Here is a 23,239-nt window from a genome sequence, read left to right as displayed (position 1 = left end):
TGAAAACACACAGTTGCGAAGTTGGCCATTCGCTTTTTGTATGCCGCAGTTCACAAGCACCGTCAAAAAAAAAACTATATCCGCATTTTATTCTGATAGTTACTTGTTGCAAAAAGAGAATCATATTTCTGTTTGAGATATAGCGAATTTATAACTGAAGTATGTCAACTATGAAGGCGAATTGCGCAACTACGAGATGGTTAGATGCGATTGAAGCCAACTCGGGATCACGGCGGCAATAATTGCCTGTTTTCAGAATAACGACTGACATTTGAAAAGAAAAATCTGCAGAAATAAAAGCAAAAAAGGGGACAGGAGCGGAAACATTATAAGTCAGGCAGTATCTGTGGAAGGAGGTAACTTTCCAGGTCTGCGACTCTTACTCGAAAGTAGAAAAGAGTGAAAGCAAGTTAGTTTTCTAACTGGCTGCAGAGAGAGTTAGGGGATTACTGTCAATTACTACCTGCTACATTCAGTGGAGAGCTTCAGGGAGAGCGGATGTTTAAGACGTCTGTTTAAGGTGGGTGGAGGAAAGTTCAGGAGAGATGTCCGAGGTAGGTTTTTTGCACAGTGGTGTGTGCAGGGAACGCACTGAGGCGGAGGGGGCAGTAGAGGCTAATAAAATAGTGAAATTTAAAAGCGGCATGAGTGTAAGTTGTGTAGGAGGGAAAAGTTAGATTGATTGCACTGGACAACAAACTTTTTCAAAAGTGTTGCTTCCTCAGAATTTTTTTTTGTGCTTATGATCGACTGCTTGAGGATGAACACAGACTACTTGTATCACGTAGGAATTTGAAACAACGTAGAAACAAATTAACTTTTATTGAATAAAATGTGTTTAATTGCATAATGGTGCAAATGCTTTGCAATAGTTCAACTAAGTTAAAAATATTTTGTTAATGATTTTCATTTGTACTCAGTGCCTGAGGGTTCTGGCTTAAGTGTCCAACAATGATTCGGCAGCATTGATGGATTCCAGTTGCCCTGGTATCTTTTCTCCATGACCGCAATGTCCTGGTGAAACTTTTCACCATGCTCATCACTAACACCACCAAAATTTGCAGGGAAGAAGTCTAGATGGGAATGCAGAAAAAAAATCTTTAGTCACATGTTGCATTTCATGGTTTTATATGCTTGAAGCATGCTTTCAACCAGCTGCATGTAGTTTGGTGCACTGTAGATGCCGAGAAAAAATTCAGCAACTTCATTGAATGCCTTCCATGTGAATTTCTCCGGTCCCGCTAGAAATTCTTCAAGTTGCCTGTCATTGATGACCTGTTTGATTTGCGGACCAACAAAAATGCTTTCCTTAATCTTGGTATCAGTTATTCTGGGAAGCACCTGTCTCAAATATCAAAATCCTTCATAGAAATTTTTGTGCCTGGTGATAGCAAATTCCATCCTTACAGCCCTGAACCAATAGGAAACCTCCCAGCTTACATTGTAGGCAACATTTTAATTGACAAATTATGATTTGAAATAATAAACATAAGTGATTTCAAAAAATGGTGCGTGATAAGAACATAAGAGATAGGAGCAGGAGTAGGCCAATCGGCCCCTCAAGCCAACTCCGCCATTCAACAAGATCATGGCTATTCCAATCTAAACTCTAGTTTTCACCAAATCCCACAAGGCAACAGTGCCAACCAACAGGGCACCATGCCGCCCATTTTATTTTATTATTCATCCCGCCCAAACCCATGTGATCACCCGGGGGAAAAAAAAACGAGTTGCCAATTAGAAGGAAAAATCTGGAAAATTCCTCTCCGACCCATCCAGGCTATCGAAAACTGGTCCAGGAGATCACATGGCTGATCTAAACCTAGCCTCATGTCCACTTACCTGCTCGCTCACCGTATCCCCTAATGCCATTTTTATCCAGGAAAATGTCTATCTCCATTTTGAATTTATTGAGTGTAGTAGCTTCCACAGCTCTCTGGGGCAGTAAATTCCACAGCCCCACTACCCTCTGAGTGAAGCAATTTCTCCGCATCTCAGTCCTGGAACGGCATCCCCTTATTTTAAGATTATGCCCCCTAGTCCTAATTTCACCCATCATTGGGAACATTCTCCCCGCATCCACCCGATCAAGCCCCTTCACAATCTTATATGTTTCAATAAGATCGCCTCTCATTCTTCAGAACTCCAATGAGTAGAGTCCCAATCTACTCAACCTCTCATCATACATCAACCCACCCATCCCCGGAATTAACCTAGTGAACCTTCTCTGCACTGCCTCGAGAGCCAGTATGTCCTTTCTTAAATATGGACACCAGAACTGCACGCAGTACTCCAGGTGTGGTCTCACCAATACCCGGTACAACTGCAGTAAGACCTCCCTGTTCTTATACTCCATCCCCCTAGCAATAAAAGCCAGCATTCCATTGGCCTTCTTGACCACCTGCTGCACTTGCATACTAACTTTTTGTGTTTCCTGCACCAGGACCCCCAGATCCCTTTGCACAGAAGCACTTTCCAGTTTCTCTCCATTTAGATAATAACTTGCTGTATTATTTTTCCTGCCAAAGTGCAAGACCTCATACTTGTCAGTATTATATTTCATCTGCCAAATGTCTGCCCAATCACTCAGCCTATCTATGTCCCCCTGCAGGGTTTCAATGTCCTCCGCACTCATTACACTCCCTCCCATCTTTGTGTCATCAGCAAACTTCGATACGTTGCACTTAGTCCCTTTCTCCAAATCATTAATATAGATTGTAAAGAGTTGGGGTCCCAACACCGACCCCTGCGGAACACCACTAGTCACCAACTGCCAGTCTGAGAATAAACCATTTATCCCAACTCTCTGTTTTCTGTTAGAAAGCCAATCCTCCACCCATGCCAGAATATTATCCCCAATCCCATAATCTTTGGTGTGGCACCTTGTCAAATGCCTTTTGGAAGTCCAAATACACCACATCCACTGGTTCCCCTTTATCTACCCTATATGTTATGTCCTCAAAGAACTCCAACGAATTTGTCAAACATGACTTCCCTTTTGTAAAGCCATGCTGACTTTGTCCTATTAAGCTATGTTTATCCAAATGCCCTGTTAATGTTTCCTTAATTATCGATTCCAACATTTTGCCAACCACAGATGTTAGGCTAACTGGCCTATAATTCCCAGCCTTCTGTCTATTGCCCTTTTTAAATAAAGGAGTTACATTAGCATTTTTCCAATCTGCCGGGACCATTGCCGAGTCCAGCGAGTTTTGAAAAGTTATCACTAATGCATCCACAATCCCGACCGCCACTTCCCTTAAGACCCTAGGATGCAAGCCATCCGGTCCAGGGGATTTATCCACCTTCAGTCCCATTAATTTATCAAGTACCGTTTCCTTGGTGATTTGAATCGTAGTTAGCTTCTCTCCCCCTAGAGCCCCCTGTTTATCCAGTGTTGGGATATTTTGAGTGTCCTCTACTGTAAAAACTGATACAAAATATTTGTTCAGCATTTCCGCCATCTCCATGTCCCCTACCATTAATTTCCCGGTCTCATCTTCTAGGGGACCAACATTTACTTTAGCCACCCTTTTTCTTTTTATAGGGATAGGGAAATGTCATGGTGATTTTCATGATTAGTAGCCCAAAATTGTAAAATGTGTACAATCCTGAGTGGAGATGTATTTTATTTTAGTTATTTAATGAGATACAGTGGGGAATAGACCTTTCCGCTCTTCAAACAGCACTGGCTAGCAACCCCCAACTTAACCCTAGCCTAATTACAGGACAATTTACAATGACCAATTAATCTGCCAACTGGTACATCTTTGGAATGAGGGAGGAAAGTGGATCACTTGGAGGAGATGCACACGGTCAGGGTGAGAATATACAAACTCCTTAGAGACAGCAGCGTGAATTGAACCTGAGTCACTGGTACTGAAAAGCGTGCTAACCGCTATGCTACTACACCACTCCACAATAACAAATATTTTGAACTGAATTGAATTGAATTGACTTTATTTATTACATCCTTCACATATATGAGGAACAAAAATTGGTAGCAGCTGGAACAGTTTGTGGTTGTAGTGACTCAAGCTCCCAGTGATCCTATGGGCCATTTTTATGCACCTGTCATTGTAAATGTCCTGAAAAGTGGGAAGTTCACATCTATAGATGCACTGGGCTGTCTGCATCACCTTCTTCAGAGTCCTGTGATTGAGGGAAATACAATATAACAGGTATTCATGACATTGATTCTTGGGATGAGGCAATTGCCCCATAAGAGATACAGAGGTGATATCAGTGAAAGAAAATCCTTATGGCATGGTTGCTCTGGGTAAAAAATAGAGAATTTAGAGCCAGACATCAATTACTTAGTGCAAAGTTTTTTTTTCTCCTTCTCATATTTAGAGGATTGTAAACCTTTGGAAGTTTTCACCCAGCACTCTTTTGGTTCCTCTAAGAGTATTCAGTACTGAGACGGAATGATTTAGGGCACTGATGAAATCATAGGATTTGTCGCATGATGGGGAAGTGAAGTTGATTCTGGAATTTAAACATTCTGTGGTCTGGGGCTTATTCTTGCTGTTCATGGTGTTTCTCTGACATTCCCATGTAATACTGAGAATACCATTGGCTGAACAGTCTATGCAGAAAGGTGAAGAGAAGGAAACAAAAAAATTGAAAAAGAGAAAAAAATTACCCCAAAATACACCAAAATATAATAACAAAACTTGTCTCTGGAGGATTTGAAAGGATTGCATTTTGAAACCAGGTAAAATTACTAAATTATTTTATTGTCACATGTATTGAGATTCAGGAATAAACTGTATTTTGTGTGCCATCTATTCAGATCTTTTGCAGCATTCAAAGAAATGCTGGAGGAACTCAGCAAATCAGGCAGCATCTATGGAAGGGTAATCAAAGGCAAGTCCTGACCTCTCTACCTGAAACGTCAAGTCATTGTTCCTCACTATAGATGCTGCCCGAGTTGCTGAGCTTCTCCAACATTTTGTGTGTGTTGCCCAGCATCTGCAGAGTCTCTTGTGTTTGTGCCCTACAAATCATTTTGTTACTTTATTGTATACCTTTACATATGACCTGGATGCAGGTATGATCTAGGTTGTTTGTAAAGCTCCTGCTGCGATCAGTAAGTGTGCTGTGTGAATCCTAGTGTACAAGTTGCTCTTAGGAGCTGTAATAATTATGTGTTTCATGAGATCTTGTTGCAATGAGGAGTGAGCTATTGAGAACATCCCACATGGGTTTAGTGAAATGGAGGGGGGAGAAAGAAAGAACATGCTGTGCCGACATTCAGTGGTGTCTTCAGTTTGGTCTGTGGGTCAGTGGCAACATCAAGTGCTCGGGATCCTGCCCTTGAGAACTGATGTTGATTTGCTTATTGTTGTTACATACACAGTGCTGCAGTATAAAGTTGTGTTTGTTGCATGCCATCCATTCAAGCCATTCCATACATAAGTACAATTAGATAGCACAAAAGGAAAAACAACAAGAGAGTGTAAAATATAATGTACAGTTACAGAGGAAGTGCAGTGCAGTTGGAAAAGTACAAAGACCATGACCAGGTAGATTGAGAGACCAAGAGTTCAGCTTTATCATAAAAGAGCTGCATTCAAAAATCTTATAAGAGCAGATTAGAAGCTGCCCTTGAACCTGATGGTGTGTGTACTCAAGCTTTTGTGTCTTCCAGAGTAACACACAAAATGCTGGAGGAACTCAGCTGGTCAGGCAGGATATATGGAAAGGAATAAAGAGTAATTGTTTTGGGCCAAGAGAGACACTTCATCAAGTGGAAAGGAAGGGGGAAGAACCAAAATCTTCAGCTTGACTTCTTGTATCTTTTGTCTGTAAAGACGTAGGAGGGAATGACTGAAGTTGTGGGGGAGGGGCGTCCTTGATTTTGTTGGCTGCTTTCCTGAGGCATCAGGAAATGTAAACAGAGTCAATAGAGGGAGGCTGGGTTGTTGGTGGACCGGCTGTGTTCACAACTCTCTGTAATTTCTGACAGTTAGACAGAGCAGTTCCCATACTAAGTTGTGATGCATCCAGATGAAGACATTCTACAGAAATCGGTGAGGGTCATTACAAACATTGCTGAACAACCTCAGCCTTCACAGGAAATAAAGGCTTTGGACAGCTTTCTTGGCCATAATATCTACATAGTTGAATGAGGACAAGTTGTTAGTGATATTTACACTTAGAAATTAGAAGCTGTCAACCATCTCCATCGCAGCACTGTTGATATATACAGGGATGTGTACTCGCCCTGCTTCCTGAAGTCAATGACCAGAACTTTTGTTTTGCTGACACTGAAGAATGATTGTTTTCTTGATTGCTCTCTATCTCTTTCCTGTACTCTGTCTTGTCATTGTTTGAGATCCGGCCCTTTCACCCTTCCTTGCCACTTAGTATGCTGTTTACAAAGCTTTGGTAAAGCCTATTCTTGGCACTTTTGCTTCGCTGCTGGAGAAGTCCTACATTAAAGCCCTGGTCTATTAGTATCAGCATTTCAAAAGCTGTGTAAATTATTTAAAGAGGATAGATGTCTGTGACACAGGAAGATGACTAGAACTAACACATTGATTTCCAGAAATAGTTCCATTCCAGCTCTCTGAACGTGACTGTCTCTCAGCAAATCAAATCAACGTGCTGTTAATCTGAGCTTCCAGATTTATATTTATATTCTCTCCATGATTGAGCCAATTATTATTCCTTCAATATCACAATTGATCATTGGATCTGTTTGAGTGCAGCCACATCTTCCAACAACTATTACTCCGGATGACTCCTCCAACTACTTCAATGCATTCCCGGTCCTATGCCCGCTGTGAACAGTCCACAAACCTGAGCTCATCCAACACTCTAGCATGCTTATTATCCATTGTGATTGCTAACTAACACTGTCCTCCACACTTTATATTCTCTGCCTCTCCAATGAGTCCATGTGGCCATGCCCCCTCTTTGCTTCTGGGACTTCTACCAGTGCTCTGATATCTCCCCATTTCCCCTATTGTTGCTTCCAGTACATCCTGCCTTCCTTCACTTCCGTCTGGGTCTAGGTTCTGGAACTTAATTCCTTTTAAGTTTGTCTCCTTGACCAATGCTTTGAGTGTCATTAATCTGCTTGCTTTTCAGTGGTTCGATGGTTCCATTCAGCATCAGAGAATGTATTCAATATACAACCTGAAATTTGCACTCTTTGCAGACATCCATGAAATAGAAGAACCCCAAAGACTGAATGAGAGAAAATCATTAGAACCCAAAGCCGCCCTCTCCCCACTTACCTCAGCAAAAGCATTAGCCCCACCACCACCTGCCATGCAAGCAATAGCAAGCCTCCCCCCCAAAGAGACCATGATCTGGAGTCCATCAAAAAAAAACACTGTCCATCCCAACATTTCAACATCCCTCGGTGTCTCTCTCACTAACAAAGGAAAAAGAGGTATCAGCTCAAACACGAGGAAATCTGCAGATGCTGGAAATTCAAACAACACACACAAAATGCTGGTGGAACACAGCAGGCCAGGCAGCATCTATAAGGAGAAGCACTGTCGACCCTTCGTCCACATCTTAAATAAAGATGAGTTGGAGTACGGAAAGGAGATAGAGAGCCTGGTGACATGGTGTCATGACAACCAACATTAAGGGTCTCGGCCCGAAACGTCGACAGTGCTTCTCCTTATAGATGCTGCCTGGCCTGCTGTGTCCCACCAGCATTTTGTGTGTGTTGAGAGGTATCAGCTCGCTGTTCCGATGTTACAGTCTGCAGCATAGCTTATTTCTCTTTTTTAAATTAATTTTTATGAGTTTCTACAATGCGACAAAACAAAAAAAATAAAAAAGAGGTTTATACAGTGCAAAACAAACATATCAAATGTACAGTTCATAACAATTAAGAAAAAGCACCCATAAAGTCACCATCCCGCCCTCCCACCACCCAACTCAAAGCCAACCTTACAATATATAAAAAAGTTAATCAGAACTTCTATCTCCACAGAGCTGTATTTATAAAAAGAAGATATATTACCTGAACTATAATATGTTTACACATCAAAAAAACTGTAAATCTTAACCGTAAGAAGATGGAAGTAAGGGATTTAAATGCAAAAGAGAAAAGGGAGGGATGCACCCTTAATCTAAATGGGAATTATGAAAATATTCAAGAAAAGGCCCTCACACCTTTTGGAACTTTATGTCTGAATTATGAAGTGAGTAATGAATCTTTTCAAGGTCTAAGCAGGACATAATGTCTCTGAGCCATGGAGCATGAGTGGGTGGGGCAACAGCTTATTTCAACAGTAGCATGCACTACTGTCTTGATATTCCAATTTTCCGAACATCGATGCTTCAGCCAGTGACACCAGCAAAGAAAGCAATTCCACTTCAGCTCAGAGGCATTAACAACTTAAAATTCAGAGGTCAGGAATCAGAATCGGAACCAAGCTTATTATCACCAACATATGTCGTGAAATCTTTTGCAGCAGCAGTACAGAGCAGTACATTTAAAAAAACCTATAAGCTAAGATAAGAAATATTTATAATAAATTAATAAGCAGCACAAAAAGAGAGGCAAAACTTAAGTTCAGGGATTTCATGCTCTGTTCTGAAATCCGATGGCAGAGGAGAAGAAGCTGTTCCTAAAATGCTGAGTGTGTGTCTTCAGGCTCCTGGGGGTCCTCAATGATGGATGCTGCCTCCTTGTGGCATCGTCTTTTGAACACGTCCTCGTGGGGGAGGCTGGTGCCCACAATAGAGCTGGCTGAGCCTACACCATTCTGTAGCTCTTTCTGACGCTGTGCATTGATGCCTCCTTTCCGGACAGCGATGGAAATAGCCGGGATGCCCTCCTCAGTGCTTCTGTAGAAACTTGCAAGAGTCTTTGGTGACATACCAAATCTCGTCAAGCGGAACGGCTTCCGGATTTACCACATGGTCTCAACTGCTGATTTGGAAATGGCAAAAAAAATAGAGGTGTGTGCTTCATGATAAATTCTCGGAGGCGCTGTCATATGGTGGTTTTGTCCTGTTTCCCCCGACCTTGACACCTAACGGTCAAATGCCATCCGTTCTATTTATCAAGGGAGTTCTCCTCCATAATCCTGATCACAGTTTACCGCCACCTGCCCCATCTGTAGAAAGGTCCGGGGTTCCCACAGTGGCCTCATCAGTCATCTTAGACCGAGTAAAAGCAAATCATCTTTATTCCCTAGTGATTGATATTAATGTGTTTACTCAATCACCCTTCCAATACCCTTCTTCCAAGAGTCACATTTTGGCAGGGAATTAAGGGATTCAGTTCTTACTTCTTTTTCTGACTTAAAAACAATTGAATCTGTAAGGAGATTACCTCAGAATATCACAATTCAGTCTTGAGATTTCATTGAGGAATATAACAGAACAATGCAATGTTCATCTCTTTATCACTCTCCTCTCCTTCGAAAATAGGATATTTCTCCAAAATGAGAAATCCTGCAGATGCTGGAAATCAAATCAACTCCAAGGATATGCTGGAGAAACTCAGCAGGTCAGGCAGCATCTATGGAAAAGAGTAAACAATCGGTGTTTTGGGCTGAGCCTCCTCACCAGGACTGAAGGTATTTCTCCTTCAGCTATGGCAACTGTCCATTTACCTCTGCCATTTGCTGTCTGCCCTGCTGAGTTCCTCCACAGCTTGTTTTATTTTTGCTCTAGGTCCCAGCATCTAAAGACTCTTGTGTCTCGATTATTGATTCGGTGACAGGTAGGGAACCAGAAACAGGGAAAAATCTGATAGTAATCTTGAAAATAAAGACCATAATATCATTTAGAATTGACAGTAGTGAGTGCAGAGGAAAACACAAACCAATTGCTTGAACTTTTAGTTAGGCAAACTGATGATATACAAATATAGCCTACAATAAACTGGATTGAGCTGTTTTAAAATGACAAATCAGCTGTGGAAAATCTTTAATGTAAAATAATATGCATCTTCAAAGGGCAAAACATCTCCAGGTCCTGCTGAGATCAATGGTCAATAAATTATGCAAGAGGCAGTTTCAAGCTTAAAAGATTTCCAGAAGTACAAAAATAAGTGGGCTGGAAGAATCTACACTGAGTTGTAAAGGGAAATGTTAAAGGCAGTACATGATAAGTCATTTTTGAGAAATATCAAGGCCAATAGAGAAAAACTAAGACATTTGGCCACAATTAACAGATGGAATTTCTGATCGACTTAATGGTTTAAGATGGCGCTACTGAAGGTGGTTCATAAGGCAAGAATTACGACTAAATACTTTATTAATAACACTTTTTCTGTGGTAAATTGTGGTAAACTATCACCACCAAGGCAAGGCTGAGTTGAGGGTGGAGGTGTGCAGCTGTGATGCAAAGTTGGAGCGAGGTTGAGGCATGTTTGGGACAGAGTCGCAGATGGAGTGACAGAGAGCGAATCGGAAAGGAGTCAGAGCGGAAGAGTTTCAGAGCCCGTCCATCTCAACCAGGGGTGAGGTTGGATTGATCTAATCGCCAAGCCATTTTGGAAATGTCAAGTACGGGCAGGCCCAGAGCATATCGCTATGACAGGGTGCGAGTCCTAGTGCGGGGCAGGACCTGGTGTTCAGACAATTTAAATTTTGGCCCAGATGGACCGATAAGGCAGGGTGTGGGGACAGGAGGCGGGTGTCAGACTGATTCTGCTCATTCTTCCACAACGTTTACTCCTCTCTCTGCAGCACTGGGGCTCTGAGACTGTTTCAGGCTTTGCATCTGTGACTTTAACAGTAATTTGCCCCACGTAAGATGAACTGAGACTGAGGCTCCTGGCCTACCGCGGCTGCTCCAGGTCTGGGTCTATGGACTCAGTTTGGTTCTGAATGATGTTGCTTGCTGTTATTGTTTGCATGATTGGTGTTTTTTTTGCCCATTTTTGCTCTTTTTCTGCCCATTGAGTGTTGCTATTTTTTAAAAATCAGATACTTGAGTGTTTCTTGCTTTATGGCCGCTTGTAAACAGATGAATCTCAAGGTTGTATAATTTATACATATTTTGATAATAAATGTACTTCAAAACTTTGAATTATGCTTTTGTTTACAGTGAAGCAAAAGAATATAGTAGGGGAGGTCCCTAGTTTAAATCTGTTTATGCAGGGGTCCTTCCCCTGTACATTGGGAGCCTGTGATGGAAGTGTTTTAAATCGGGTCACTGACATCCTGTCCACCTGTGCATTCTGTAGCCGGCAGGAGTCACTGTACTACATTTCTCTGGAATGGGAGTGGTTGCAGCCCCTATTTGAGTATCTGAAGGGGGGTTACTCCTCAGGTTTTGGTTGCAGTTCAACCCTGATATACAGGCATCCAGTACAGAGGGGGGCAGATCGCTCGGAGGATCTACTGGTGGGATTGCTCCTAGGCCTGGGCAAGAGGGCCATTCACAGGTCCAGGCAGCGGGCAGTCGAGGGAAATGCCTGGGCCAAATGCCTGCCCCTAGTTCAGGGATACGTTCCTGCCCCAGTGTCCTTGAAGAGGGAGCCTACGGTCACCGTGGGTTCAGTGGGGGATTTTCCGGAACATTCAGCCCCCCAGGAAATTGACTGTTTATAGACAGTAATAATCATATTTTATTTAGAATTTGTTCACTGTCTTGTAAATTCATCATGTTTGTATTTTGTATTTTTTGTGTGAATAAATTTTTGTAGTTTTGTAATAAAATAAAGTATTAACTATGTAAAAATTAGACTTGTATTTGAATATAACAATATTTTTACTTTCAGAAATAAACTTATATCATAAGTATCACCCCTCCCCCACTGACATGTAGATTGTGTGTTGACCAAGAAGTTAACATTCATCCTAAGAATCTGCCTAATAAAGGACTCTGTTCTGGGGGCTGTTTCCAGGGAAACATTCTGAAACAAACATCAATAGGTGCTGGAAAATAACAAATTCAATAGAAGACATGCTTTGGTCAGTCCAGAACTTAATGATCTTCCCCTGTAAGGATTATTAAGGATTGTTAGGGATTGTCAGGATTTGGGCATCTTTTAGGTGTTATGGGATATGAGCTTGTTGATTAAAAATGGGAATCAGTATTCAAGATAAAAATTCCTGGAGACACAAGACACTGCAAATTCTGAAATCTGGAGCAACAAACAATATGCTGGGAAGAACTCAGCCGTTGAGCAGCATTGGAGTGGGGGAGAGATAGTGGGAAGGAATTGTCAATATTTCGGCTTGAATCCCTGCATCATGGATATTGGTGATGGCCGGTGGAAAAGATGGAACGAGGGGTGGTGATAAAGGAGTCCGAGGTGATTGGTCGATTGAGGAGAGGTGTAAGATGACAAGCAGATTGTGGCAGGTAGGGGAGGGAAGCAAAGCTGAGATTGGGAAACTGGCATGGGAGTGATAGATGAAGATAAGCAAAGAGAGAGAAGAAAAAGAAAGTAGGTTTTAATAAAGAATTATTTTATTTTGAGGGCTTTGAAACCAGCATTTGGCATGGGATGTTCTAACGCTACATTGTTCTGAATAGTCTGTGATGACCAAAAAAAACCCATTAATTGCCCCTCTTTGATAGAGACAGGTTGAGAGCAGGGAATGTACTGGCTGTTGTGTATTTAACATTTAAGTTTTATTTGAGTAATATTGTTTAATTAAGCATTCTTGTTTGTTTAAATAATTTATTACGGGTTATTTCTGTAAAAATATGTGGATTACATACGTCATGATGCTTCCATGTGATAAAGCACAAACTGTTCTTTGCTCAGAACCCCTCAGACCATCCACTGGTATTTGAATATACAAATGAGTTATGCCATTAGATTTGTGCTAACATTGTAAATATTTTATTCTGCAAAGTTACCTGTCTACACCTAAATTGTACAGGTGGATGATTGTAGCCAGTGAAGCCTTATTTAATCACTTATTCTTATCTTTGTGTTTAAAGAGTATAAATCCTCCTGGCACTGCAGAGTTCCTCCAAAGCTTCTCCAAAAGAGTTGGATCCTCCAGACACAAGAGACTACAAGCGTTTAAAGGAACATTCAGTCCGTGGCACAGCATCTGAGGGAGAGAAGAAATTGGGCATTTTGTATCGAAATGCTGCATACAGACTGAATCCACCAGGCTGCTTGTTCATTGCACTGAACAAACATCTTTTGCTTCTTCAGTTCTGGTCTCCCAGTCACAACGGTTGAGGAATTATCCTGAATATCTTTGTGATCTTTTACGTGGCCAATGACTAAAGTGTTAGTATTTTTTTAAACGTAGTACCGAATAACTAAACTTGTTTGCGCCAAAAGTCAATGGACCGATAAGTATCAAAGAACACGCGAAGCATGGTTTGTGTGTTTTAAAATATTTCAAGAGGTGTGGCAACATAGGAGTTCATTTTTATTTGTAGAAGGAGGGAAAGGAAATGCCTAACTGTGTACATATAAGAGCCATTGTGGGGTTGTTAGCTATGTATCGAGAGGATGTTTGAATTAATCATAGTGCAAAGTACAAAATAAATTTATTATCAAATTACAGTACATATATGTCACCAAGTACAACTTTGAGATTTACTTTCTTGTGCTGTGCTTCCTGTGCTTCAAGGAAATCAAATGTGACCAACTGTATGATTTTGCTACTTAAAGTGAAATAAATTTGCAGGTCCTTTTGTGTTTGAAGAGGAAATGTTTCTTTAAGCTGTGTGAATCCATCCATCTTTCCTTTCCCTTCTTTCCTTGGAATTAGTGTTAAACGTGATGGAAATTACTCTAATCACAACCAATGAAACTGTATCTAATTACTAATGGTTACGTTTGTGTTTGAAGTCTCACTGTACTGCATGATTGTAAGAAAGGGATAGATTCTCCATTAATGCTTGCTTATATTATTGAATAAAGACCTTCTACATCTTCAGCTTTGGTCTAAATGTGGCTCGTTCACAATCAGAACAGAGATGTTCACAACTGAATGCTGTCAACTGGCACATTCCAGGGAGCTGGAATATGTGCTAGAGGCTGCGATGAACTTCTGTGCGGGTAACACAAAGTCTGTGTCGGGAAGCAGCTCACTCTGGGATCCTGCAATCTATGGACTGAGGTGCTGAGCACTGTGAATGCCTCTCAGATGTTTGATAGGTGTATTGACTAAGGAACAAACCTGAGTTAACTGATGCTTTGTAAGGAAATGCATTGACTTTCTTGGTTTTATGAATGAAGTAAATGATAATGCTGGTTGTATTTTCTGTACACAGTACAAATAAAGTATATTTTTGGGAAGAGTCAAAAATATCTCTCCGTTATGTGGAATGAAGAAAGGAACCAGATCTTTTGGTTTAACATTAACTTTGAGGAACTTATTGGATTCTTCCAGCTCAGATCAAAGACAGAATCGATAATACTGTCTTGGAATTCAGATCAGCCCACTTTGGACTGCAATTGCGATACTTTTTTTTCCATTCACAAAAAGGATAGCAGACATCCAGAACTATCTTTGCCTCAAGTAACTTTGGCTGCTGAATCTTCAGGAGTGAGTTTTTTTTTAAGTTTTGTGTTTACTTGGAAAGGTATAAAGAATATATATATCCCAAAGAAGTGTGGTGGTTGGTTGGCTGGTGGGTTGTCTGACCTCAAAGATGGTAATAAGAGAATTTGGGTATTCTTGGTTGGAAAGTGAGAGAGAGAAAAATGGTGGGAGAAGGGATTGAGAGGATTACTTAGAGTTAGCATATTCTGTGGTTTGCAATGGTATAGCAAGAAATATTCCTATCTCTGTGCTACAGCAAACCAGGTTTGATCCTGACCTGAGTGACTTTATGCGAGTTTGAACATTCACACAATGATCCCTCAAGTAGATGGAACGTAAAGGAATCAGGGTGTCACTAATGGGCATATGTGATGAGTACAATATGTTACAGGGAAATAGATGTTGGAATGGGACTGATGAAATATTCTGATAGACTCAAATTTCAATGTAAATTTATTACCAAAATAGATACATGTCACTATATGCAACCTCCAGGCATGCTCAATAAATCCATAGAGAAACAACCGTGGCAGAATCAATAAAAGACTGCACCAACTTGTGTGTTCAACCAGTGTGCAGAAGACAATAAAATGTGCAAATGCACAAAGGAAGAAATAATAGTAATAAATAAATAAGCAATAAGTATCGAGAACATGAGATGAAGTGTGCTTGAAAGTGAGACCATAGGTTGTGGAACATTTCAATGATGGATCAAATGAAGTTATCCCCTTTGGTCCTATCTGTCTGAAGCTTCCTCTACTGCCAAATGCAAACTAAAGGAACAGCTCATCATATTCTTCCTGTGTAGTCTACAACCCAACGGCATGAACCATTGAATTCTCCAGTTCTGGGTAACCTGCACTCCCTCTGTCCCTTTCGCATCCTGACCTACCTTGTTCCTCCTATGCTCACCCAAACCAGCCTCCCCCATCACCCCTCCACCCAGAATATCACACTCCTCCCACTGGGTCACTTCCTCGACTGTTTCCATATACCAGCCCCGCCTCCCCCTCACTTGATTCCATGCTCCACCTTCCCTTCCCGTTGGATTCCATAATCTGCAGTACTTTATTGTCTCCCAGCCTCCATGAATATTTCCACTGTTCCTTCCTTCATCTGCCAATCACTCCTCTTCATGGAGATTCACCTATCACTTGCCTGCTCTTGCTCCACCTCTTCCCCTCACTGTATCCAATCTCTCTGTCTAACTGAAGGGTCTCAATCCCTCCATAAATGTGGCCCAACCAACAGAGGTTTGGCTCTAAGCACTTGAGATTCTTTTTGATGAATACAGATAGGGCAAATGCAAGCAGGCTTTTTCCACTGAGGTTGGATGGGACTACAACCAAAGGGCATGGGTTAAGAGTGAAAGGTGAGAAGCTTAAGGGGAATATGAGGGGAAACATTTTCACTCAGAGGGTCTTGAGAGTGGGGAATGAACTGCCCACACAAGTGGTGCATGAACCTCGATTTCAATGATTAGGAGAAGTTTCGATGGGTACCTGAATAGTCAGTGTATGGAGGGCTGTGGTCCCAGTGCAGGTCTATGGGGGTGGGCAGTTTAAATGGTTTTGTAATGGACAAATACGCTTCTGTGCTTTACCTCTAACTCTAATTAATTCAAATAGGCTTCATTTTTGGGCTGTCCTGTTGCAAATGGGGCCATTGTGAGTCTATTCCAATCCATAAATACATAAATGTCTTTAGTAGAAGTAGCCCAACAGTGATCATGAACAAGATGAGTGGGTGCATACTCTATCTCCTCCTTCAAGTATTTACTATTTCTGAGAGCTAGTGTAGCCGCTAAGCCAGTCAGGATCGAATATCTCAGCACAAACCAGGAATCATAGTTGATGGCCTGATCCATAACTCCACATTAAGCTGTTTTATAAGTCAATACACTGCAAAGTTCCAGCAAGCTCAATATCTGCACTTGCTTTTCTATGAAATATTCATCCATTGTTTTTTTTTGTTTTTATTATTTCTATTTTGTGTCTGAAATCATTGTAGAACATAGAATAAAAACAGTTTTAACCAACCTTTATTAAATAAATAGTTACGACAAATGTATCAAGGCAATTTACACAGCATGGTTTTTCCCTGTGTCATCAACAACCCATTTGAGAACATTCATAACTATTGCATGTTAATTTTTTCCCAAGTATGCCTACAGGCTGTGTACATAATAAACAACATGTTCTTCCTGCTTTTTTCAATCTTTCAGCGATATTTGCCGAGACACAGGTAATAGACATGGATACCTTTCCTGAGTTACACCTGCAGCCTGTCCAGACAAATCTCACAATGAAGTGGACTGCAGACAATTGAAACAAACAATTAAAGGAGCTTAATTTCAATAGTTGCATTTCCAAGATCTGTTGATTTCTCACAAAGCTGGTCCACATTTTCAACCAATGTAGAGTGTTTCTCTTTCTGTCCTTGGTGAAGTGATTTACAAGAATGACGTACTGCAGCTTCATTATGGTGATTACATGCCGGGGTGGGGGGTGGGGGGGGTGGAATAACAGGCCCAATTTTGCTCACATGTATACCCAGACTGCAAGCAGTTAGAATTAATAAGGAAATCCTATTAATTTTTTTTTACCAATACAGCATGTAGTAGGCACTTCCAGCCCTTCGATCCACACCATCCCAGCAATCCCGACAAACTTAATTTAACCCTAGCCTACTCACAGGACAATTTACAATGACCAATTAACCTACTTGGTACGTCTTTGGACTGTGAGAGGAAACTGGAGCACCCAGGGAAAACCCATGCATTCCACGAGGAGGACGTACAAACTCCTCACAAAGGACACTGGAATTTGACTCCTAACTCCAAGCCCTGATCTATAATAGTGTTGATACTAAAAGGGTTAAAACTCAGGGAACATGTGTATAAAAGCCTAAATTTGCTGTGGATATGAATCTAAAGAGATATTCAGGAAGTATTGGTCTGCTTCACATCCACCAGAATGTGCATATAAGATAGGTAGTACATGTTAAACTGTCAAGGTATCATTTTAGTTTCTGCCAGTCTTTCATTGAATGTGAATAATTACGCACAGGTTGCCTATGAAATAGACATTTATGGTACTTGCACAATATACTGTATTTATATAGCACAAAAACTGACACTTCAGTTCATCTCATCCATGCTAAACAAGAATAATATACACACATTCTTTTTCCCTGTGTATTGCCAATTATCCCTCTAAATCTTTCCATTAATGTACCTGTCCAAATATTATGATTGTACCTGTCTCTACCTTGGACAAAAGCTAAGCTATTTCAAGAATCCACTGCCCTCTCTGTGAAGACCTAGACCCTCAGGTCCCTCTTAAATATTTATTGTCTCCTTAGAGTGACGCCCTTGAGTTTTAGACTGAACTTGCCTGTGGCTGTGACTCACCATCCTATGTATAGCCCAAAAAATTTATAAAGAAATTTGTTGCTTTTGTACCATTCCAGAGATGCAAGAAAAATAATCCAAGTTGAAACTTAAGAATAGGAGAACTTAACTCTCAGAAGTGCCATCTTGACATTAAATATTTCTCTCAGGACAGTAAATAATCCATGATATTACTCAGAAAAGAAGAGTTATCCCCAATGCCTCTGGCCATTATTAATCCCTTAATCAACATTAAAATATATATATATAATAGGTTACTGTAACCATATCACCTTCTTATTTGTTAGGGTGCACTCTGCAAATTAATGCCCAAGTTTCACAATTGCAACAGTGACCACACTTAAAAAGTACTTAACTGTAAAAGAGTTTCTGAAACATACAAGTCAGGAAAGATATAAAAATCCAATTGTTACATTATCGTAATCATATAAATTATATTAAATCAATTTTCAATTCAGAAAAAATCTAAATTTGTACGTTTTGATGAGAATCTTTAAAGTAACATTCTACATCCAATAATATTTGTTTCAATGCTAAGGAACTTGGTGAAATACCATCTCATTATGTAAAAAATATTTCCAATATCTGCACTGAATTTATGAGTGAGTCAAGGACTATAGCCAGGCAGTATCACCAAAGCTGTGCATAAAGTTTTAAGCCAGTTGCCCAACAAAATAATATCCAAGAAAAAAATGGTGCCCCTTGGAGGCCTAAATAAATCTATGCAATCATCTGATACTTGTCAAAAGAAATTATTGCTGTACTGATAAGGGGCAGAAGAAGCAGAACTACTCACTTCTCACGGTTTTCAAAAATAAAATGATTTGAGTCCATTAGTAATGCATGTTATGTTTTTTTTATAGAAATGTGTTGTCTGTGTGGAGTTTACATGCTCTCCCTGTGACCTCATGGGATTTCCCAACACGGTCCAGCTTATTCACACACCTCAAACAAGTGTTGATGGGCTAACTAGTTACTGCAATTTGCTCTAATGTAGAGAGAGGAAAATTTCAAAGACTCTTTTAACAGCATCTTCCAAACCCTTGCTAGAAAGACAAGGGTAGTAGCAAAGGCAGAAGCTTTCATCACCTGGGAGCTGCTATCCAACCAAGCTGGACTTGGAAAACATCACAATTCTTTCATCATTGCTGGGTCACAACCCTAGCATTCCCCCCGCCCGTGACTGCATTGTGAGTGAACCCACACCAGATGGACTGCAGCGTTCAGGAAGGCAGCTCACCTCAAGGGCAGTCTAGAGATGGGCAATTAAACGCTGGCTTGGCCTGCAAAGCCCACACCCCTCGGATGATTGATAAAGTCGATAAGCATGTGACCAAGACAGGCTAGAGGGAGATAAATGTAGGAATGGGATTAATGTGTGTGTTCCGAGAGCTGCTACTATCAGATTGATGGGCCGAATGCCCACCGCCTGCGTGGTACAGAAGTGTGAGGACAATTCAGCAGGACAGGCAGCGACTGTGGAGAGAAAAGCAGAGTTAATATTTCAAGTCTGTGCCCGTTCATATGTCTTTATTTCAGAATCTTTGCGTCTGTTTTTTTTTGTCTTGTCATTTCTTTCTGAAGTTGCACAGGAGCGCGGAGGTTTGTCACAGCTTGTGCAGCGGCAAAGACGCGTGGGGCCATTCACATCGTGTGTTTACACCTCGGTTTGGCTCGCTTCAATCTCGATGTAATTATCGCTTGAACGGCTGCACCTGACATAGGAAGCCCTGAATGGGGATTGCCCTCTTGACTGCACCCAACTGTAGTAATCTCCGGCGTTGATGCCCTTCTCTTTGGGCGACCGGTTGCGAAGGCACATGACGAAACCCACCACACACAGGACGAGCAGCAGCGCGGCCACGGAGCCCAGAGCGCCCATCAGCGCCCACGACAGACTGGCAGAGCCGGGCTTCTCGGAGAGCCGCGCTGTTGTAGGTGAAGGAACGGGGGTCCAGTCTACAGTGGTGCTCTCCGCCGCCGCCCCCATCCTGATGGACGGACCCCCTAATGAGACGGAGGACATTTCCCAGTCAGAGCCGTGTTCCATCAGTGCGCCCGGCGTAGTGGGATCCCACTCTCCCGCCATGGTATCCCAGCGCTGGGTAGTGGAGGTGAGCGAGGTGGCCACATCCTCAGGAATGCAACTTTCCCCATCCTCCCCGAGCTCGTAGCCTTGGCTGCAGGAGCACTGGAAGCTGCCTTCGCTGTTGGAGCAGGTCCCCTGACAGCGGTGTGTTGCGCACTCGTCTATGTCCACGCAGAAGGTCCCTTGGAGTCCGTAGCCTGCTCTGCACAAGCACCTGTACGAGCCGACGGCGTTCTGACAGATGTGGTCACAGGGATGGTCAGAACATTCATCCAGGTCTCTGCACTGGCCGGCAATCAGCGCGTAACCCTGGGTGCAGTCGCAGCGAAAGCTCCCCAGCGTATTGATACATATCTGGGCGCAGGGTGTCTGCGCGCATTCGTCCGTGTCCTCGCAGCTGCGCCCGTTTTCCGCGAGCTGGTAGCCCACGGGGCACAGACACTGGAAACCCTGAAAATGGCTGACACAGCTGTATTCGCATGGCCGGTCCTGGCAGTAGTCCCGAGGCTCGCAGGAGCGCTGGTCCCCGCGCAGTTGGTACCCAGGGTCGCACTGGCACCGGTACCCTCCTCCTTCTCCGGCGCTCACGCAAATCTGTGCGCAGCCCCCATTATCAAGGTCGCAGCCGGATGGAGGGGTGCAGAAGGGTCCATCGCTCGACCATCCATACTGTCCCGGGTCTCGTTCCTTGCACAACACATAGCCGGCTGCAAGAGAGCCCCCTTCGCAGGACACGTCCGCAATGGAACCGAACGGGACGTGGGTCAAGGAGGAACTCACGGCGCCGAAAGGGGTAGTGTAGGTGGCCGAACCCGGGCCGCTCAGGGCGATCTGAGGGCACATACCTTTAAAGCTGAACTTGCAAAGGTAGCCGTCCGCACCGTGACCGCACGCGCCGTCGTGCCACTTGTAGTTGCCTCCGGCCGGGCTGGACATGAGGTGAACGCACCTGTGCGCGGTGCAGGTACTCCGGGGCTCCCTGGCCCAGTTGGAGTAGGTGGTCTCTGCTCCTCCCGAGGTCCAGATGAAGCCCCTCAGCGGTTTGTGCTGCTGGTAGCAATGCCTCGGGGGCAGCTGGAGTCCGAGCCAAAACTTGCTCCTCGGCCGCTGTGCGGCGGAGAATCCGGACAGCAGCTTGTGGATCAGCAGCGCTTCCTCTGTGTTCTTGGCCGTCGCCAGGTTACCCCCGTTGGCCTTGCACCTTTCTAGGGCCTGGTGGAAGGGCTTTCTGTCCAGGTGCGCGGTGTAACAAGCATTACTGCCGCACACGGTGTCCGAGGGCACCGATGGGCGAGCCGTGACCACTGACAGCAAGCTGTGCATCACCAGCAGTAACATCCTCTGCGGCAGAATCCCTGGCGGGTTACAGGTAACCAGGTCGCCAACACGCCGGCCCCTCAGGCAACTGGCCGGAGAACGTGGAGCAGTGTTCTTCCACACATCTCTCGCTCCCGATATTCCCTGGATTTCGACGTGCGATTATCCCACGGTTCCAGCAAGGAATCTGGCGGAAGCGGCGAAGGAGTCGCTTGGGATTTATAAAGTCAACATTCCTTAGCATTCCAACTTTGGAACAGTGAAGATGTACTTAGTAGATGTAAAGTATGTTTAATCTATTATCTCATCACAGCCCACCAGATGCGCTACGTCTGCTGTCCATTGATTTAACATTTTGACATTCGGTGATCGCTGATTTAGAATAAGCCTCATAAAGTTGGTCGCCGACACAGCCACCACGCGCCCAGGTTAATATCGGCGCAAAGATTATAGCACAGATATGTAAGGCAGTTAGTTGTGGGGATTAAAATAAAGCCTATCCTGTAAACGTGGGAGTGGGAAAGGCAGCTTTATGGAAGCGGCCCCCGAAGCTAACCTCAGCCCCGCTTCTCCTGCGATCTTAATCAGTGAGGTCGTGGGAATGGTACATTTCAAATCACACGGAGCCAAAGCAGCTGTGCTCATGAGAATCGACCGACCATCAGGCCCTCCAATGGGAACTTAACCTTTTTAATTGGAAGTCTATTTTTACTCAAAGATATTTCGTTAGTTAAGTCCGCTTTCGAACCAGGAGAACTTAATAGTTCCTTTTTCGAAACAAGATCGGGCTTATTTTTCCCCCAAATGGATTTAATTGCTTCGAAGGTTGCTGCTGTCAGGGTTTGCACGCATTCCAAAGGAAAGCATGTGAAATTCCACACCTTGGCGTTTCTATGGCCCCTCAGAAATAATACGTGCTATTCCCATGTCATCCAAAATAAAACCATATGTATCCTGGGAACCTCAGCTTTATATAGCTGTCGTGGTTCAATAGTTTATTTATAAAATGACTGGTTAAAAGCTACCAAGAGTGTAGTCAAAAAGTAGCCGAAGGTTCATAGCAGGCACATACTATTTTAGTGCAACACACAAAAAGCCAAAGGAATTCGGGAGGTCAGGCATCACAACCTGCCGAGTCCCTACAGGTTTTCGATTGGCTGCGCCATCCGGCGTTCGCAGTCTCTTGCGACTTCATACTATTTTAGTGTTGTTTATTGTCTTAAACGTACAAGAGCTTCTGATAAATAAAGATGTATTTTCCCACACGCTACTGAAAGCATATGGTGGGACAACTTTAATTATTCCCTGAGAGCAGAATCAAATCGGATGTAACCACTGGAAGGGTAAATTATGGCAATGAGCTTCCCATGTGACCTTGTGAGAAGGATACGAAATTGCTGAGGGCGAGCTACAATATATTGGGACATGTTTTTCCGAGTGGAGAAGTTAAACGTTGTGTGCAAATCAGACGGTAAGTTTCACAAAGTATACACATGCACAATAAAAGCAGAAAATGCTGGAGCTTCTCTGCAAATGAAACTACCGGTACATCACTGGGAAGATAAACGGAGTTATTCTGTCAGGTCACAGATCCCTCATCATAGAGTCATAAAGAACTACAGCACAGAAACAGGCTCTTCGGCCCATTTAGTTCATGCCACCCAGGTCTTCTGCCTAGTCCTGTCTACCTGTACCTATCTATCTGCTCACCTATGTACCCATCCAAACTTCTCTTAATGTTATAATTGAACCCAAATCTATCTCTTAAGCTGACTGCCCACTCCATTCTCCCTGTGAAACATTTCCTCCTCAGATTCCCAATAAATATTTCACCCACCCCTATGACATCTACCTCTTGTCTCACCCAGCGTGAAGGGGGTGGAGGGGGGGGCCTGCATTACGTTCACCCTATCTACACCCCTCAGAATTGTGCACACCTCTAAAACAGGGGTTCTCTAAGTGGGGTCC

General features: G+C 42.9%; 1 protein-coding gene and 1 long non-coding RNA gene across 2 annotated transcripts in view; one reads left to right on the top strand and one right to left on the bottom strand.

Annotated features, from left to right (window-relative positions):
* Nucleotides 1-13,844, top strand: part of LOC140730635 (uncharacterized) — a 33,231-nt gene extending 19,387 nt beyond the window's left edge. Inside the window, exon 2 of the long non-coding RNA XR_012099644.1 lies at nt 12,886-13,844. This is a non-coding gene — a long non-coding RNA (uncharacterized lncRNA). The remainder of the gene's footprint in view (nt 1-12,885) is intronic.
* Nucleotides 13,845-16,478: 2,634 nt separating this feature from the next.
* LOC140730632 (uncharacterized) lies at nt 16,479-21,786 on the bottom strand. Its single transcript, XM_073051351.1, has one exon. The coding sequence runs from the start codon at nt 21,290-21,292 to the stop codon at nt 19,523-19,525; it is 1,770 nt and encodes a 589-aa protein (XP_072907452.1). The 5' UTR covers nt 21,293-21,786; the 3' UTR covers nt 16,479-19,522.
* Nucleotides 21,787-23,239: the final 1,453 nt, after the last annotated feature.

The sequence above is a fragment of the Hemitrygon akajei genome, chromosome 7, assembly GCF_048418815.1.
Source record: "Hemitrygon akajei chromosome 7, sHemAka1.3, whole genome shotgun sequence".
Taxonomy (NCBI): domain Eukaryota; kingdom Metazoa; phylum Chordata; class Chondrichthyes; order Myliobatiformes; family Dasyatidae; genus Hemitrygon; species Hemitrygon akajei.
This window is presented reverse-complemented; position numbering and strand designations above follow the sequence as displayed.

Excerpts from the sequence above, each read along its gene's own strand:
- LOC140730632 (XM_073051351.1), bottom strand. The coding sequence starts at position 21,292 with ATGTTACTGCTGGTGATGCACAGCTTGCTGTCAGTGGTCACGGCTCGC.